At 38.3% G+C, this 20437-nt stretch overlaps 1 protein-coding gene across 13 annotated transcripts in view; it reads right to left on the minus strand.

The window, feature by feature from the left end:
• The window catches only part of ZNF385B (zinc finger protein 385B), a 383402-nt gene that overhangs the window by 80919 nt on the left and 282046 nt on the right, over positions 1-20437 (minus strand). For 11 of the 13 annotated variants that reach the window (XM_032356095.1, XM_032356094.1, XM_032356093.1 and 8 more), the window contains one exon: positions 6083-6225. The exons of 1 other annotated variant lie outside the window; for it this stretch is intronic. In XM_032356095.1, the coding sequence (XP_032211986.1) occupies positions 6083-6225 (143 nt within the window). Of the gene's footprint in view, positions 1-6082; positions 6226-17853; positions 18167-20437 lie in introns of those variants that run through there. One more of the 13 variants, XM_032356103.1, reaches the window with a different exon arrangement.

Genomic DNA, 20437 nt, shown 5'->3' on the forward strand with positions numbered 1-20437 from the left:
TTTTGATTCTCAGTTTCTTTATTTTGTACCTCCTTGATAAATATATTGTAATTGTATTATTATTTTTGGTACAAGAAACATTTTAAATATTCATTGAAATTGTCAAACTATGAATAATCCAGAATCTCAAAGAGTTTAGAATGAAAAATAGTAGACATACAGATCATCTCACAGATTGTCACGGATAATTCAGAGTCATATAGTGATTTTGGATTTTATACTCAGAAATAATCTTTATTCTTTTCCACATATTTGCTTATGTGTCAGGAAAAATGAATTTCAAGGGATGTAGTAAAAATCAGATTATTTTTCACAGAACTAAGATTGCTGAGCCTCTTACAATAAAGCAGCAGTGACCTCTATTGCGCCCGGAGCAGTTGCAAAAACAAGGCAGGACTCAGGAAGACATCTGAAATAGTAAACATGGGAAGTACCTGCCAATTAGCAGAGAAATTGATAGGTGACTGTCGTCTTAAGGTTACTCTGGATCATATCTATAGCTCCAGAGGTTCACGCAAATACATCTATCTGTTCATGTTCCCCATATGTGACTGTTAAAAAGAAACTTAACCTACTTATTGTCACATACAATATATAGGTTGGATAACAGTCTTAGTTTGTTCAGGCTGCCGTAATGAAATACCATAGACTGGGTGGCTTCAACAGCAGACATAGATTTGATCACGATCGTGGCAGCTGAGATCAGTGTCCCAGCATCATCAGATTCTGGTGAGAGCTCTCTTCCTGGCTTGCAGATGGCTGCGTTCTCACTATGCCTGCACATAATGGAGACACAGAAAGCTTTCTGTGGTCTCTCCTTCTAAGTGCACTAATCCCAAAAGGAGGGCCTCACCCTCATGACCTCATCTAACCCTAAATAACTCTCAAAGACCCCATCTCTGAATACTATCTGCAGGTGTTAGGGCTCTAAAATATGAATTTGGGAAAGAGGACACAAATATTTTGTCCATAACAGTATGTAGATATATCTTCTAAAGGGACTTACTTTATTTTATTTTTAAAGGTTTTATTTAATCATTAGAGAGAGAAAGCACAAGCAGGGGGAGCACAGGCTGTGGGAGAAGGAGAAGCAGACTCCCCTCTGAGTAGAGAGCCAGATGCGGGACTTGATTTCTGGGCGCTGAGCTCATGACCTGAGCCAAAGGCAGACACTTAACTGACTGAGATCCCTGGCGCCCATGGCCTTATTTTATCATACTAAGCTGATGCTATCCACCCTGCTAAGTATGCAATTTATTTCAATTCTGAAGCTGTCTCTTCTTATAGTTAACTAAGCACCAAGTACTACCCCAGTTGTTAAACACCAAATATTAAACACCAAGTATTATCTGCATTGAATGAAGCTAAAGATTGAAACCATAGTAAAGGACATGAGAAATTCTAATTCTAATAAAAGAAACAATTGTGTATAATCTGGTATCTACCAAAACATTATGTACAGTAATTAAAGGATGACTATGAGGCATTTGGTGAATTTAAATAAAGTGAAAAATAAAATGGTGAAAATAGCTCTACTGGGTTACCAAAAAATCATTCTTTCTGGCTTTTCTTTAACACTATGAAGTTGTTACTATTTTCACTTTGCCTATATTTCTTGGGTTTTGTTATCTTGCCTTTTCCAGTCTTTTATTCAATTTCTTTTAAGTTTCTTGGGCACTAGAGTATTTTTGTCTGTTTATTTTGTTTATCCTCTTCCTCAAACCCAGTACTCTTCAGTGCATATATTTTCAATAAAATCCAGGAATGAGTAACTTTCCCTTTAAACTAGCCGCACTTAAGAATAGGACCAAAGATAAGAAATGTAAGAGATTTTTGCAAAGCTTCCACACCATCCACACAGAGAAAGCTGGAACTATAGTTGCAAAAAAGGTTGTAAATAAGTATTGCGCATGGGTGAAAAAAAGACGACAGTTCTCAGGAAAACAAAAAAAAGTAAACACCTGGGCTTATCGTATTGTGCTTAGAAAGGGCTCAGAAATGTTGGTATTTCCTTTGCTGGGTGGCGAAGCATGTACACTGAAAACAAAAAACTGGGGTGCTTTCCTCCCTCTGTTTCTCCTTCCCATCAGAAAGGTTTTATTGAGGTCCTGGGCCACCAGGCATAGGAAGATGAACAAGCTATAGGCCCTGCTCTCCAGGATCTGGCATTCTAGCGAATACAGTAATCAGGTCATGGGATTATGGTGTGACAACTGCCATCACAGAGGTAATCTGGGAGTACTTTGGAAATACAGAGGCCTGGCGCTTGATTCAGACTTGAAGGTCACAGAAAACTTTATGTGTGGGAGGTGATACCTAAGTTGGGCTCTGAACAACAAAGAGTTGAAGGTGGGAGGCCGTGGTGGGAGTGAGGGAGCCTTAGTGGGTAGTCAGGTGAAGAAGCCCTATTAGGCTGTAGATAGAAAAGTTGAGATCTTTAAATACTTAGGTTTTGGTTTGCAGAGTCTTTTACCTATAATTGTCTCAAAACAGCCCATTGGTAAGATAAAACTGCTGGAGGGCAGAGTTCACATCACCGTTCTCCATCTTTGACCTAGAGCCCACCATAAATTCTCAGTGACCCAAACTCCATCCTCCCTAAACTCCAGACATCCCTCTTTGGATGTCTGCTTGGGCTGTGTCTTGAATTATATGCTTATGGTTCACATATAATCAGTGAGAGAGATTCTGTCAGTTGTGGAGTAGAAGGCAAGACAGCCACTGAATGAAGAATGTGAAGCTTATCTCTTCATTGTGTACAATTTAGTACAGAACAAGCATGTATTCTATTTCGGAATATGACAGAATCCCGTTTTTCAGTCTTGCTATAATTCTCATGTAACATTATCATACTCCACTGCAAAAACAGAAGGAAACTGTTACTTTATAGGTATTTTAAAAATCCACTTAAAACAAAACCTAAAAATTCCAAAACTGTCGATATGGTATTGGAATACAGTGTTTCTAGTCTTCTGATAATAATGATGAATTAAAATACTTCTTATTTCTTGTATTTGCTAATGTTATCCTTGGTTAAAAGTAAAGTGATTATAATGGCATTCACCTTACTTTTCAAAGAATAAGTGGACTCTTGAATAGAGAATACCTTTAAAATTTGCTAACAAGAAATTTTAACTTTTAAAAATATATTCTGCCTCAGAGATACTGTTTGTAGAGGTCCATTTTACATTTTCAAAAAATTCTTTCCTCTTCCTACTTAACGATTCTGCTGAAAATTGCCTACCATGCTTCCAGAGAAGAACAAGAAAGATTTCTCATTGAGCTTTGTTCATATGGAGTGATGTGGTAGGTAACATGGACCAAAAAAACCAAAGGCATGGATGACCCAGAACATGAGTTTGAAAGTTAGGAGATTTTTTTTTAAAAGATTTTATTTTTAAGTAATCTCTACCCAACGGGAGGGGGCTCAAACTTACAAACCTAAGATCAAGAGTAGATGCAAACTGCCTGAGTCAGCCAGGTGCCCCTTAAGGTAGGAGATTCTAATTCAAGTGTCAGTTCTTTCTTTACTAATTTTCTCTCCTCCTCTAGACAGTGGAAATGACATGGTCTACTAAAATGTTCTAAGACTTGTGTTCTTTGAGGGATATAAAACATCACATATCTATAGTATAATTATTATTAGTGATATAAAAATGTTTTTCTAGAAAAATGTAGACAATGACTTTTATGAAGTTGTCCTAGGAAATCTACTAGACGATTTAGACACTGGGATAGAAAAGTCTATAGGAAAAGGTTTAGAGTAATCCAAATGGTAACTCAGTGCAAAATCATAGGTAACCCAATGATCCTAAAAATTCATTTATTTACCAGATGATAGAGGGTCCTACTTGCAATGATTTAATTTTTAGTATACTACGAGATGTGTTCTCCCTTCACCGAATGGCTTGGATATAATATAATCTAATGTAATATAGAGAGTAAAATGATTATTTCATGTAGTTCTTTGCTATATTCTTCTCCTTAACCAAGAGTATTTTCATGTGAAAATTACACTTTTATTTTCTTCCAAGAAGGAAAAAAATTAATTTTTATTAGAATTATTCTTTGGGTTTTCTCAAATATTTCATATAGTTGCTATAAACAAACAAAAAGGCCAGTGAGTGTATCTACCAGCTATACAACATTAGCAAACCATTATGATACTGAATTTTTATCTAAAAAAAATTATGAAGACACTCTTTCCATTTCTTAAAGCTTTTAAAAACAGATATATATATAATATATATATTATATATATACACACACACACAAGGCATCTTGATAGTTGAAAAAAGTAACTTAGAAAAAAAAAAGAAAAAAGTAACTTAGAGAATAGTGCGGATCATCCCATCGCAGCTGTAAAAAGACAACAGTGATCAGGTTCCTGTTAAGTATGCACATAACATACTTCTAGAAGGGGGAGAGAGGGATGGGTATAGGGTACTTTCCTCTAACGAAGGGAATAAACATGTACACAGGGACAGGTAATGGTGACTCACACATTTTGCTTTGAACGTTAATGTTTTATTCGAATCTTTGAAGTAAGTATCCATGTATTATTATTTGTGTTAAAAACAATGAACTGCAGTCGGAGCCATTCATGTCTCCCCACATCATCAGTGCTGCTTCCTGACAGTGGCCAGACCCCAGCTGTGGCTAAAAATGCTGTCTCCCAAATACACATTAATCAAAATACAAACACCTAGTAAGTGTTTGAAGACGAGTAGCTTAATTCAGTTATGTTTGGAATGTATCACCCACATTTCGGTAGAGGATAAAACAGGCACACTTGAGTTCAAGTTCTCTGAAATGGCACGTTGAGTTTTGGGTGGTCACGCCTGATGGATTCACGTGATCCGGGCGGGCATGACTTCTCTCACTGAGCTGCTTCGCTGCTCTAGAAACGCTGCTCACCTGTTTATGCCTTTCTTTCTTTCTTTTTCTTTTTTTTTTTTCTTTTTTTTCTGTTTGACTTGTCTTTGAAAAACCCAGAAAAGACAAAGACATTCAACTGTTTATTCATTAAGTCAAAGTCAGGGCTCCTTAAAAAGTTGGCTGACCCCCTCCCTACCCCCTAATTACCTTGCAACACTAAGCCCTGACCGAAGTTCTGTCAGCAGATTCTATTTACAGCCCTTGAGGAAAAATCCTCTTTCTGTTTCACTTCGTACAGAAGATAAGTTTGCAAAAGGGAACATTTGGCAGTGCTTCAGATGCCCACTGTCTGGTGGTGTGGATAATGCAATTCTTTTGCTTGATGACGGCAGCTTCTATAATGCTGTATCACTCCTATAGACCATCATGCCCCAACTGACTGCATTTATTGACTAAAGAAATAATTCATACAATCACCTGAGCTGTTTAACCGTTTCTCTTCCTACAAGCTTAGCATTGGGCTGTGGGCTGAATTTATGCTGAATTTTATTGGTGAAAAGTGTCAAGCTCCACCTGGCATGCCTCCAAAATGTCTTTCAGCTGACCTGAGTGAAGAACATTGGCAATTATAGGTGAGGCACTAATATTTATTGTACGTTTTCAAGGGAATGCCAAAATATCGCACAATTGATACGTAGATGTAAAATGAGTTTTTTTTAATAATAAACTCACATTTACATAACCCACAATACCTTCCCAATAAAAATTCTGTTTGTATAAGACCCAAAATACATCCCAAATAAAAGTGTATCTAGGTAGTCAAAGCATATGGTTTCTTTTTTTTTTTTTTTTTCCCCAGAAGTAGGGGAAAAAAAAAAAAATCAGCATGGCTTGCTATCTCTATATTGAGCATTTGAATAGTACCCCAGATATAATATGGGTTCTCAAGCCACTGAAGTCTACAAAATTGCTCAAAGACAAAAGTGAAAAGTCGCTTGGGGAAATATTTGTAAAATAAATATGCTGGCTTTTGTTTGGACCCACTCCCATGGGAGGATTGTCTTCCATAATACAGCTGATCAGCGTAACCAAAATAAGGTCTAAAATTACACACTTTGGAAACAGGCTACGTCTACTACCTATTCACAACTGTAATGAAAGGAATCGGGGAGGACACAAATAAAAGAAAAGTGCATTTACTCACTGTGTTAAAATTTGGAAAGAGCCCAACAGCAGAACTACTGTCCACTGGAAAAGACATAAATGGTTTGATATCCAGTGAAGGCTGCATCATCAGGGTAGGTGTGCGCACGAGAGCAGGAAGTGGAGTAGTGTGGCAAGTACTGCCTGCCAAGAACAAAACAAAAAGGAATTCAATCTTTTGCTCATATCCATCTCCCTCCCCAACCTACCCTGCAAAAATCAGGACTGCTGAGCTGCAAAAACAGGACCTGAGAGCGAGGGAGTTATGCTGAAAGTGAGCCAACGGCACTGGAGGAGAAAATTCAGTTAAAAAGGGTCTTCTTGCTCATAATATAAGACAGTGAGGCAGAATACTCTCCGATGGCAAGGCCAAGGGCTGCTCAGACCCGGCAGGGGTACGTAGTACACGGATCCTGCTGGCAGGTGGGGCTGAATGAGATCATCCTGTGGTTCAACCATTGTCTCTGACTGGCCAAAAATGTAGGAGAGCCCAGGGGAGGGGCCTCTTGCAGCCAGATGCTCTTTACTATTCAGAGTTATTGAATGGCTGGTAGGCATGTTTTGTGCAAATCAGAGATAATTATAGGGTTTTTACAAGGGGGAAAAAACCTTGGACTCACAGTCACTGCCTGCTCCCAAGAAAATTATGACTCAAACAATTTTATCTCTAAAAAAAAAACCAAACTGAAAGTTGCCCTTACTTTGCGGCAGATAAGTAGTCTAGACATTGGGTAGTTGGAGTAGCTTGAGGGAGTGATTATTGCTAAAGGGAATGATTACTTCCCAGGTGGGGCAGGGTACTGGGGGACAGGGAGAAGTTAGGACAGAAACTTGAATATTTGTCTCCAACTTGAATTCTAATGAAATTTGTACTAGGGTAACAATTACCCCTTTTTAACAATTATATTAGCTGTCATCTCTTTAGGAATCTGGGCTAACCCATGTATGGGAGAGTTAAAGCACTCCTCCCTGGCAGCAAGCATTCTTCTTCTGAAGCCTCCGTCTACCGCAAGTAAGTAGCTGCTGGTACAGGTGGCCCTCTCGGAGACAGGCTCTGGTGTGCCCCGCCCCCCGTTTTAAAAAATGTAATAACTTTACTGAGATATAATTCACATACCAGACAATTCTACCACTTAAAGTGTACAATTCCATGGTTTTTAGCATATCTACAGAGTTGTGCACGTTACCACAATCAATTTAGAGCATTTTCACAATCCCTAAAAGAAATTCCATGCCCATTAGCAGTCATTCCCTATTTCCTCTCAGCATCCCCAGCTCCTGGCAACCACTAATCTACTTTGTTTCTGGGTTTGTCTATAATGGACATTTCATTTTTTTTTTAAAGTTGTTTTTAAAGATTTTATTTATTTACTTGAGAGAAAGCATGTGTCTGTGCAGGAGCAGGGGGCAGGGGCTGAGGGGGGAGGGAGAGGGAGAGAGGGAATCTGAAGCAGATTCTGGGCTAGGCGTGGAGCCTGACATAGGGCTCTATCTCACTACCATGAGATCATGACCTGAGCTGAAACCGAGAGTTGGCCCCTCAACCGAATGAGTCACCCAAGTGCCCCTATTATGGAAATTTCATTTAAATAAAGTCAAAGAGGGGCCTCTGGGCGGCTCAGTCAGTTAAACATCTGCCTTCGGCCCAGGTCATGACCCCAGGGTCCTAGGACTGAACCCCACATCGGGGTCCCTGCTCAGTGAGGAGTCTGCTTCTCCCTCTCCCTCTGCTTCCCACTCTGCCTACTGTGCTCTCTCTGGCAAATAAATAAATAAAATCCTTAAAATAAATAAATAAATAGATAGATAGATAGATAGATAAATAAATGAAGTCGAACAATATGGGTTCTTTCGTGACAGCCTTCTTTCACTTGGCATAAAGCTTTCAAGGCTCATCCATGTTATAGCATGTATGAAAATTTCATTCCTTTTTAAGGCTGAATAATATTCCATTGTAGATGTAAGCACTTTTCCTTATTCATTCATCAGTTGATGGGCATTTGGGTTGTTACCATGCTGTTGTTATTTTGGATAATGCTGTTATGAACATTTGTCTATAAATTTTTGTGTGGAGATATAGTTTCAGTTCCCTTAGGGATATACCCAAGAGTAGAATTGGGGACTGTTGGGTTGTATGGTAATCACATAGTTTAACCTTTTTAGAATTTTCAGACTGTTTTACAAAATGGCCGAAACATCTTATAGTACCTAGTAGTGTACGAGGGTTCGAATTTTTCCCAGCATGTCTATATAGGACCACAAATAATTATACGCTGAAAATCTCCTACTGGCTTCAAGGAGAAATAAACAGTATGGGAAAATGGTCCAACTATTAAAATTTCCTCCACTGTTCTCACACAGTGTTCCAGAATAATTAAGATTTCTCTTTCAATGATATATTTTTTGATAATGGATTTTCTTAATAAACTGCATTATATTTCAAATCATTCCAGAACATTATTAGTAATAGTGTTTAATGGACTCTCATGCCTCATTTACATTGATCCTCAAAACAGAAAAAAAAGAAAAAAGCATCTAAAACATTTATCTGTAATGGCAAGTCTTTAGGTCAGCCCCATCCATCCATTAGGGAATATGGAGGAGGACTCAGCAAAAATAGAATCAACTGAAAGTATAGATCAAACGGTAATGGTTTTTTTCTGATGCCAGAGTAAATACTCTGATCTCAGCCTGGCATTCACATAACCACCCTGTATTTAATTACACATTTTTCTTCTAATTAGGTAATGTTACATTCATTGCTAACTTCAGAGCTTGGAGATCCAAGATTTTACATTATGTCAGTATTTCGATGTTGCAGAAGCACTTATTAAAATCTTTATTTTAAAAGCTTTCCTGTGAAATCTTAGCTAAATTGAAAAAATATATTCTTATTTTAAACCGATGGCCTTTTACAACTCACAATTACTGTAATCATCAGAAGTCTAAAGTCCAAAAAGTATACAAAATTATTCTACTTAAAGCAGCCTGATGGACAAATTCTTTTGCCATCATGGGTCTCCCCCTACCAAAAGCAAAATTCTTTTTTAAGCCCACATAGTACAAGGTACTGGGGCGCCTGGCAAGACTCATTTTGTACTAACAAACTCAAATCAAACATACTGCAACATGAAACTTGACAAACAGATTGCTCCATCAACAAAGGTCAGAATGCACAATGATCCCCTTTACCCAATCAAATATCTATGCTAATAAAGATGCGGCTTGAGAACTACTTAGCTGCCACCATTCATTAGCATAAAAACTTAGCAGCTGTTTACCATTCATTAGCATTTTAATGACAGACAATTTGCCATGTTAAACACAGATTGTTTTAAAGTACTGGTAGATCTCCTGAATAAATATAAACTGCTTTCATCAATTCCCTCACCTCAACCTTGCTGTTTCACTTTTAAAACCTGCTTTTTCATGTCACTTCACCCAGACTCACTGCTTCAAAGGAAGTTTGTGTAAATGAGACATGAATGGCAATAAAGTGCTCCCCACCTCACCCCAAATTAGGTTAAGCTTTTATGCCTCTGTCACCTTATTTCAGATTTTGCTGCTACTCCTGCTGCTGGGAAACATTTCTCCTCACCTTGGGATGCCCAAAGGTTGGTAGGAAGTACAAGCAGAAATTTGTCCAGAATACATTGTACCCTGCAAGAAAATGCTTAGTATCTTTAAAACTTGCTGAGAGAAAAGAAAGAGTTGAAAATATAATGAGCATAAAAGCATGATACAATGTATCTTTTACATTGCTATGCTCATGGGACAGGACCAGCCTTGGTCTTTGTATGAACTATTCGGCAGCATTATGTAAGACATCTCCTATATGTAGTTCTATTTCAAAGCAAAGGATACAACCTTGTATATATTCTAATGAATCAAGTCATAATAGAGGTCCCTTACTTGATAATCAAGATTTTTAATAATTTTTAAGATTTTATTTATTTAAAGCAGAGAGAAAGCAGGGGTTGGGAGGAGAGAGGGAAAGAGAGAATCTCAAGCAGACTTTCTGCTAAGTGTGGAGCTAGAACTTGGGGTTCGATCCCAGGACCCTGAGATCATAACCTGAGCCAAAATCACGAGTGGGATGCTTAGCTAACTGAGCCAGATGTTTATACTATTTGCTGTATATATAGATCAAACTCACTGACCTAAAAAGAAATACACACAAGTGGGCATGCCTAGCCCAAAGATCCAACAGTCACCACTCTCACATGGAAATTGCACGTGTTTATATACTGTCCCATAAGAATGCAGTTAACCCTCTCCCCAAATTTCATTTTCATTTTCATTGTAAAATCCAAGTTGTATTTATTTGTAACTATGAAACTAATGAGAGAGACAGCTCACCGCTATGATCATAAAACTATTCTTCAGCCAACTGCCTCTGTAACATAATAGGTGCTTTATTATGTCAATGGATTATGTTGTAATCCATCACAATAAAACCTCATTTGAGGGCTTGGTGAGACGTGAAATTATTGCCTTAGTCTTTGACCTTTAGAGATATAATCTTGAAGATTTAGGTGATAGCTCTAAGGTTTCCTAGTGGCTCTTCTCTATGTATCATAACATGAGCAGACAAAACACCTCCGTGTTAGAAGGAGGAAACGCCAAAGTCATAGAAAAACTGTATGGAGAAGCATTTATAGAATGAGATCAAATCTATGCTATATCCGAGAGAAAGGGTTTTTTCCTTATGCCGGTATTATGTATGTCTGCCCTAGTGTGTACTGAAATAAAAAGCTTAACATATAAAAGTCTATCGGGTGGAGGCAATGCCAATTATAGAATTCCCAGAGATGTCATTGAAGAAATTAAAATGAGTGACACTTCAGAAGTCCTACCAAACTCAGTTTTCTCTTTTCACTGCTGTCCCAGCTTTGTTGCCTCTTACCCTGAGTGACTTTCCCTCTTAACCTCCACCATCACCACCCAGCACCACCCAGCATCTCCTCTCCCCCTCACTCATCATTTCCCTACTTTCATCAGTCTAACATGCGAGGAAAACAAATTTGTCATGAGACCATGGCTATGTGAGTTGGAGATGTGACTGATAAAGGGTTTTGTTTCTGAAAAGGCCACATAATAATAATAGAGATAACATTTCTATAGTTCATACTATGTGCCTGGCACTACCTTTAAGAACATTACATATGCGTATATGGAAGTATACCCACAGATAATATATACATATTTGTACATGTATACCCATATATACTCATTATAAATTGAATCAGACCAAATGTATTTTACTTTTTAAGAGAAGGTAAGAAATGTTACTGTTTAATGAGATTTTACTCTATGTGAGGTATAACTAAGTAATTTGTGTCCCTTATTTTATTAAATTATAATACAATTCTGTGAGGTTTGTATTATTATCCCCATTTTACAGATGAGAAAGGTGAGCCTTAAGGAGATTGAGTTCATCTAGTATGTGGTAGGGCCTGGGTTATCTAGCTCTAAAGTCCAGCCATCATTTCACAAAGTAGGTTATATGTAAAGTTGTTAAGTAAAAAAGATTCTGTCCTCAAATACATTTAGAAAATGCTGGCTTCAACAAAGTTTAAAGTGGCTCTTTTTTGCAAGACATCTTGGAGCTTATAATATACTAACAGGCACTGTGCATGTCTAGACAGATATAATTTCTACTTTCCATTTCTTGAGCACAAAACAATACTTTGTTGTTGTTGTTGTTTGTTTGTTTTCTTCCATAGAGCTTCTGGAACAATTAGAATGCTTGGCATGTCGTTCAGGCAATGCTGTTCTACACACACGAACTGTACCAATTCAAGAGTAAGATGATGACTTTCAGGTCTACCATTTTCTTGTTGTTCAAATTTGTGATGAAGGATAGTAGGAAGAAAGGCAGGCAGGGACAAGGAACCCCCACCATAAGAGGAAACCAACCTTAGGAGGACTTGACATCACCCTGGAAGGAGCCCTCCACCCTTTCCTACATAACGGATAGATGACAAAAGCCTGATTGGATGACAGGAGCATAGAGGGTTAATCAGATTAAAAGAGCCTGCAAAGGAGCCCATAGAATCCACTAGACTGAGAAAATCTGATGGCAACCGTCTCAAGTCCCCTCCGTCTTCAGGAGCTCTGTGGTATCACTTTGCTATTGCTCAATACACCTTCCTTTGCTTCCCACCACTCTGTCTGATCTACCTCTTCATTCTTGGAAGTGGGATCATCGAGAACGATGGGCACCGAAGGAGAAAGAAATCCTGTAACACTTGGACAAATGATTTTATTTCTTTAGTCCTCTATCTTCTTTTTTATAAGTTGGGGAAAATAAGAGTAGCTACAGCATAGGGCAGGTAGGAATACTAACTGAGATTTTTCTATGCAAAATGCTTAATCCTGAACCTGACACCTAGCAAGTGTTCAATAAGCTTTGATTACTGTAGTTATGAACCATTCCTACTCCTCTCACACTATGCCATATCCCAGAAGGCCATAAATACTTAAGTTCGTTAATACTTGCAAAAGACAGGATATGTAAGGGATCATAAATTATCAACAAAATGCTAAAGAGTTTCAAGAAAGAAACTGCATCTGGTTAGGAGTTGGGTTCATAAATGTTTTCATAGATGAGCTATCTCTTAAGATAAGCCTTGGGGAATGGTTGGTATTTTGAGAGGTAGATATGGGAGAATGGTGGAGGGAAATGCAAAAGCAAAAAACACGGAGAAAATTGAATGTATTAAAATTCAAAACCTTAAGGATTCAAGATACTCTTAAGCATATGTGGTTTAGAAGGTAAAACAAGAAAGAGAAAAGCAGAGTATCTAAATGACCTTGGAGTAAGCAAAGATTTCTTCTTTCTTTCTTTCTCTTTTTTTTTTTTTTTGAGATTCAGTTATTCATTAGAGAGAGAGAGAGAGAGTGTGCACAAGCAGGGGGTGGAGGGAGTGGGGGGCAGTGGGACAGAATCCCAAACTGATTCCCTGACGAATCCGGAGCCCTAAGTGGGGCTCAATCCCACAACCCATGAGATCATGCCCTGAGCCAAAATCAATAGTCAGATGCTCAACTGACTGAGTCACCCAGGTGCCCAGCAAAGATTTTTTAAATAGGAAACAAAAGATATTAATCATAAGGGTGCCTGGGGGGCTCAGTTGGTTAAACATCTCGCTCTTGATTTCAGCTCTGGTCGCGATATCAGAGATGTGAGATGGAGCCCAGCGACCAGCAATGCATTCAGTAGAGTCTGCTGAAGATTTTCTTTCTTCTTCTGTCCCTTCCCCATTCTCTCTCTCTCTCTGTCATAAATAATTAAATCTTTAAAAGAAAGATGTTAACCTTAAAAAAACTGACAATATAGAAAGAATAAAGCTTTGGGAATATAACATATCAAAGGAATGAAAAGGCAATCCACAGAGTGGGAAATTAAAATATATACTTTGACAAAGAACTTTAATCTAGAATACAGAACTCCTTAATATCAGTAAGAAAATGAAAACATGATGGAAAAAAATGGGGAGAAAATTAGCCACTTCACAAAAATATATACTAAAATGGCCAGTACTTAGCTTCATTAGTAATACAGTTTAGCAATTAAAAAAAAAAAAAAGGGACATGCAAGTTAAAACTGCAATGAGTTATCACTGCATACCCATAAGAATGGCTCCTATGAGTAAAGATTGAGAATGTTAATAAAGATATGGAGCAACTAGAACTTTTTTCCCCCCAGTTTTTTGTTTTGTTTTGTTTTTAGTTTTTGTTTAAATTCCAATTAGTTAGTATACAGTATAATACTAGTTTCAGGTTTACAACGCGGTGATTCAACATTTTCAGACATCACCTAGTACTCATCACAACAAGTATACTCTTTAATCCCTGTCACCTATTTAACCTATCCCCCCCACCAATCACCCCTCTGGCAAGTATCAGTTGTTACAATTACTGTTACAACAATTGTGTGGGTTTTTAAAAAAAAATCATTTTTTTAAAGATTTTTATTTATTTATTTGACAGAGAGAGAGAGATCCCAAGTAGGCAGAGAGACAGGCAGAGAGGGGAAGGAGGCTCCCCACTAAGCAGAGAGCCCGATGTGGGACTTGATCCCAGGACCCCAAGATAATGACCTGAGCTGAAGGCAGAGGCCCAACCCACTGCGCCACCCAGACGTCCCTAAAAAAATGCTATTTAAATACAATTTAATTAACAGATATTGTATTATTCGTCTCAGAAGTAGAATTCAGTGATGCATCAGTTGCATACAATACCTAGTGTTCATTACTTCAAGTGGCCTCCTTACTGCCCATCACCCAGTTACCCCATCCCCTCACTCACCTCCCCTCTAGCGACCCTCTGTTTGTTCCCTATAGTTAAGAGCCTCTTATGGTTTTCCTCCCTGTTTTCCTCTTATTTTATTTTTCCTTCCCTTCCCCATGTTCATTTTTTTTCTTAAATTCCACATAAGTGAAATCATATGGTATTTGTCTTTCTCTGACTGACTGATTTTGCTTGCAAATGGCAAGATTTCATTCTTTTTGATGGCTGAGTAATATTCGTGTGTGTGTGTGTATTTAGATGATACACCTATCTATATATGGAATACCTATATGGATGTACATATATATACCACACCTTCTTCATCCATTCATCTGTCAATGGACATCTGGACACTTTCTGTAATCTGGGAATTACAGACATTGGTGTTATGAACACTGGGGTACATGTGCCCCTTCAAATCACTATCAGTTGTTACAATTACCTTGAAAACCCATTTAGCATATCTACTAAAATTGAACATATATATGCTCTATGATTCAGCAACTTCCACCTCTAGGTATTTAGCCAACAAAAAGGATATGTACTAGAATGCTTATAGCAATACTATTTATAGCAGCCACAAACTAGAAATTAGCTAATTAACCCATCAACAGTAGAAATAAATAATGTTGGTTCTTCATGCAATAAAACATTCACATTATGGATTACAGCAATGAGAACAAATGATTTATAATTAGATGCTACAACAAATAGACCTTCCAAGTGTAATGCTGAGAAAAAGAACTAAAATACGGGAGCATGTGAACGTGCTGTATGATACTAATTTACACAAAGTACGAAATCATGCAAAACGAATGTATACTGTAAGGATAGGCTCTCCTTGGAGGAAGGATGTGGGAAGTGACTGAAAGGGGGCATGAGAGGGTGCTGGAAATTTTTCTGCCTGATCTTGGTGCCAGTTACACAGGTCTGTTATGCTTGTGTACATTCATCCACTGTACACTTGTGTGCACATTTCTGGTGGTTTTCTCCAACAGAAACTTTTGAAATGTGTTCAATGATAATAATTTTAGTAAACTATTGTTGGCAAATACAGGCAAAATTTTCCAATAAGAAAAACATCTTCAAACGCTGTCAAGTACTTTTAGGATGAATATGATGCTTTTTTCCCCACTGCCAGCTTGATTTTGCTCAAAATGATTTGTGAGAAAATAAAATTTCCCTTTAATGCTGCTGCTTCCTTGCTGAATTTCCTAAGTGGATGGAAGAGACTAACACAGGATCTACTGATGCCAAAGAGAAAAATGTGTATCTAGAACTCTGAGTCTATAAAATCTTCACAATTGGCAGTTCTGCTTCTGAATGTCCTTTGGGGCACCTCAGGGTTTCCCCCAAAGAGCTCCAACAGTAGCATCCTGGCAGAATGTTGCATTTAAAAATAAATCCTTCTGAGTACCACACTGAAGTTTATGGGCAATAATGAAATGCTGCTGCAAAAAACAGCAGAGAAGTCACATCGTGATAGATTTTAAGCTACAGTGTCTGTTGGGTTTAGCAGTGATACGCCAGCTTTTACACAAAACGATGAATCTTTCACTAGGACGCAACGGATGGCTTTTTGAATGTGTGGCAATAGAATACTTAGAGCCAAGTGGTGATTCATTTATACTTGAATATTTTGCTTATGTATGGACTTTCTTATGTTTAAATCCTGAAAAAAAGGTTAAGATTTTTTTGTTTGTTTGTTTGTTTTGGTTTTTACTCCGTGGTACAAAATACAGTTTGACTAAACATGTAACATACTTCATTAGTGGTCATCATTTTGGAAACAGAATTGAAAAATCTGAGAATTTCAGAATCTAAGTAAAGAAGTGGTTCTCAAAAAAAGTCTTGAGGACCAAGTCTTCTTTGCAGCTGAAATTACATTTTTGCTTTGTTATCTTTTTTTCCATTTGTAGCCCGATTTTATTAAGCATGACCATGCAAGGAAGAAAACTAAAGAAGGGAAAACAGGATTCTGACAAGTGCTTTGTCATTTTTTTGAAATAGTTTTTAATATACCTGACTTATCAAAAGGGAATGTCATGTGCTTAGTGCCTAAATTACTAAGTCTTTAGAGAAGCCAAAATTATCTCCAGACAGGGCTTTACTAAAATTGTCTGAGGTCAAGAATGGATTGGGAGGTCACAGTAGCCTGATGAAACTTTCTGGCAAAAAGACGTAGGGAGATGCTCCTGTGCTACATTTGCCCAATGACTCCTGTCTATGGCATCAAGATGCTTTCATGGAGTTTGAAGTCTGTATCAGAGGAACTTTTTTCTCTCCCTTCCCAGCATGTGAAGGACCTCATGGCCGCATGGACTCATAGTTTATTTTAGAAACCTCCCAAATAAGGCAGACTTTCTTAGGAAAAGCAACCACTGTGTTTCTCAAACTGTTGAATACTTCTAGAGGAATTATAGTTCATAAAATTTTAGAGGAATTCACCCTTTGTTTTGCATGAGATAAATGATTAAGAGAACTTAATCCAGCATGATGTCTGACTGATGGTAGACATTGCCCAGAGACATTGTTTTGAATAATGACGTCTACACAATCGAAGATGTTTAGGAATCATACACTGAAGTCTTGGTCTTCTTTAAAAATTTAAATAGATTTGTATTTGGTCTGTTTTCTTTTTATTTAATTATTATTTTTTAAAGATTTTATTTATTTATTTGACAGAGAGAGATCACAAGTAGGCAGAGAGGCAGGCAGAGAAAGAGGAAGGGAAGCAGGCTCCCTGCTGAGCAGAGAGCCGGATTCGGATTCGGGGCTCAATCCCAGGACCCTGGGGATCATGACCTGAGCCGAAGGCAGAGGCCTTAACCCACTGAGCCACCCAGATGCCCCTTTTTTTATGTTTTGACTGAAATTTAGGAGTATTCCCTTTTCAGTGAGATTTTAATCTTAATGTTTTATTTGTTTTTATTACTATGTTTTGAAAGATTTTATTTATTTATTTGACAGAGAGTGAGAGAGAATGAGAGAGAGAACACATGCAAGGAGAGTGTGAGAAGGAGAAACAGAGTCCCCGCTGAGCAGGCAGCCTGACAGGGCTCCACTCCAGAGCCCTGGGATCATGACCTGCACGGAAGGGAGATGCTTAACCAACTGAGCCACCTAGGTGCCCCTTAATGTTTTATTAATATGAATAATGAAAGAAAGAGATTTAAATCAAAGAGAAAAGCCAGTGAAGTCAAGAGCCAACATCTCTATTTTAAAGAACAGTGGAAGATCAATTGCAGCACCTTATTTTACAGAATTCTTTTAGTATTCCCAATGACATAAAAAAAAAAAAACCATTAAAACTACGCTTTCAAGCATACTGTTTAGGTCCACGAAACTAATTCAAATAGCTTCGTGGCAGGAGGCACACATATATTTGTTGGTGGTTTTTATACTGAAGTACTATCAGTTACTGAAACAAAAATGCTATCTGAAAAGACACATTTTTTCCAAGCTATAGCAACTGACCTTCCACTGGAGCAGATCAAAGCACCAAGACCATGGAGGCCTCTGAGTCTGTCTTTAGGCCTCTCTTCTGCAGCTCCCGAAAGGGCCAGGCTGAACGGGCTGCGTACAGCAACTGGGGAGGTCAACACATCCAGCTGCTGCTATAAATTCTAGCTCCAGGATACAAAATGTTTTAGACCCTGGCTTCAGAGAATTTCAGTTCTTGCATTTGGTGACTTAGCTATTTGCATTGAAGAACCAGACCGGGGAAAAGGAATAGTGGTTTACTTAATGGTCCTTTAAAAAGATATTTTTTTCCTCCAGAAGCTTGCTCAGTTTAAAGAAATAGAGTTAATATTTGCTCTGCTGGTGTTCTCTACTCCCACCTTGGTAGAGAAATGATGTTTCCTTAGCTTAAATATTAACTAACATTTCAAAGCTATTCAAAAGCTGTTGCCCATGTTTTAAAAAAAAAAAAAAAAAACAACCAAAAAACAGTAATGGGCTTCTAGAAAGCACAGTTCGGGAATAAACAGGACACCAACAACTGTGGTATTATATACTTTTCCCTTTTTGCATACATATTCCATGGCTTCCATATTACAGTGCACTATACAGAATTCAGGACAAATTCTAGTAGATTATAATACTGGCGACCATCATAGACAAGGCCACTCTTGGTGCTCCAACAGCCAAGAAGCCATTTTCATCCAGAGACTGCAGAGATGGCTCCCATTTGGCATCCAGGCACCATGAAAGCTGCCATTTCATCCCTGTGGAAACCTGGCATGGGTGACTAATGTGGACGTGCTAGGAATGGGGTGAGCAGAGATTGTAAATACTGGGGAGACAGTGAGGTTCACTTGGGCAAAAGGTGAGGGGGATTTGAGGAGGGAGGGAAGAGCAGCTAAGTTTGGCTGACTTTTAGAGAGGAGAGTAGAATTAACACCAATTCCTTACTTGGAGTTTCCTAACATCTCACTCCTAAAATGATTTTTTCCCCTTTTATCTTTAATCGTATTGTCAAACTCTAGGATTAGATCTAGGATTGTCAAAATAGGATGAAGTAGAGCAGAACAAAAACAATATAAGTAGGAACAACTTGGTTAAGGAGGAATATAATCTCCTTAAAGGAGCTGGGCAAATGCGAGGCAGTGTCATATCATCCTTATGCTGAGAAACATGGGGTCTTGTGACCTAGGGGATGCTTACACTCCCAAGGGTCTTTAGTGGGTATTGAAGGGAATGGTGACCCCTGACCCAGCTTCTTGGAACTCTTGCCATTGTCCTGATCTGGAAACTGAGGCTCCCTGCTTCAGTCATTCAGACAGCTTCTGGGGGCGCTAGTGATATGCGAAACAGCATCAGATAAGGCCGTCCAGAGAATGCCCAAGGATTTTCTGCACTGGAAGTGATTCATCATAAATGATCGCCCCTGTCCCTGTGTATCATGTTTATTTTTGTACCATTATCCTGACTTTGTACCAGTTTTTCTTCTATGGAATTTCTTTTTGGCATCTTAAATGACTCCATCTCACTTCCCCAGTGAACACCAAAAGTCAAAGACATAATGATTTTTTAATAAGGTGCCACATGGAAAGTAGAGAATTTAATCATAGTACTCATCATGTTCCTTGTCAATGATTTGCTTTATAAGGCAAGGAAGGAATGGAAATAGTTTTTTTTAGAAGAACATTTGTTTTGACTCTTAGTCTCTTCTGAACTTCAAATAGCCTTTTAAGCTCCCTTTGCCTTAAAGGACACAAATGGAAAAGCATCAGACCTGCTCTCAATGTATTTAATTTGACAAAGCATGTTGCCAGTTAAAGAAAATACAAAAAAGAACCCAAGGTTCCAAAATTGTACAATCTCTATTTTCAAACGTTGATTGACTTATGTGTCTGTCTTTTTTTCTCTGACACCTTTCTTCTCTGTGTCTCTGTTATCTCGCACAGTCTCTCTACCATCCCCGCCTCTCACCTCATCTTTTCTACTTCTCCCATCCCTCTAGTCTCTCTCAGGTCTCTGTTTCGCTCTCTTTCTACCTCTGCATACGGACCTGTCTGTCTCTCTTGTCTCTTTGTCTCTGTCTCTGTCTCTTTCCATAATATTGCCGAGGAACTAGAAAGTACTCAGACTGTCATTTGCCTTCTTTTATAGCATTCACTGTGTTTTCAATAGTTGCTTCCATAAATCAAAAGACAGATTTTACTAATATCAGAACAAGTTTGTCTCTGTGACAAGATAAAACAATTAGATGAAGGTCACATCTCTAGTTATGTCTCAAGTAGTCATGTCAGTTGCAACCACTGAAGACTGTTATTATATACAATCCCATGTTAATATCTGCCATACTCACAACAGAGTAGAGCAAGTGAAGAACTTAAATTCACCAGGTTCACTTGGGCAAAGGTGAGGGGGATTCAGTGGTGTGTGTGTGTGCATAAAGATTTATATTTATTTATTAGACAGAGAGAGAGAGAGCATAAGCAGGGGGCAAGGCAGGGGGAGAGGGAGAAACAGGCTTCCCGCTGAGCAGGGAGTGCAATGCAGGCCTGGATCCCAGGGTCCTGGGATCATGACCTGAGCAGAAGGCAGACGCTTA

The sequence above is a fragment of the Mustela erminea genome, chromosome 8, assembly GCF_009829155.1.
Source record: "Mustela erminea isolate mMusErm1 chromosome 8, mMusErm1.Pri, whole genome shotgun sequence".
Taxonomy (NCBI): Eukaryota; Metazoa; Chordata; class Mammalia; order Carnivora; family Mustelidae; genus Mustela; species Mustela erminea.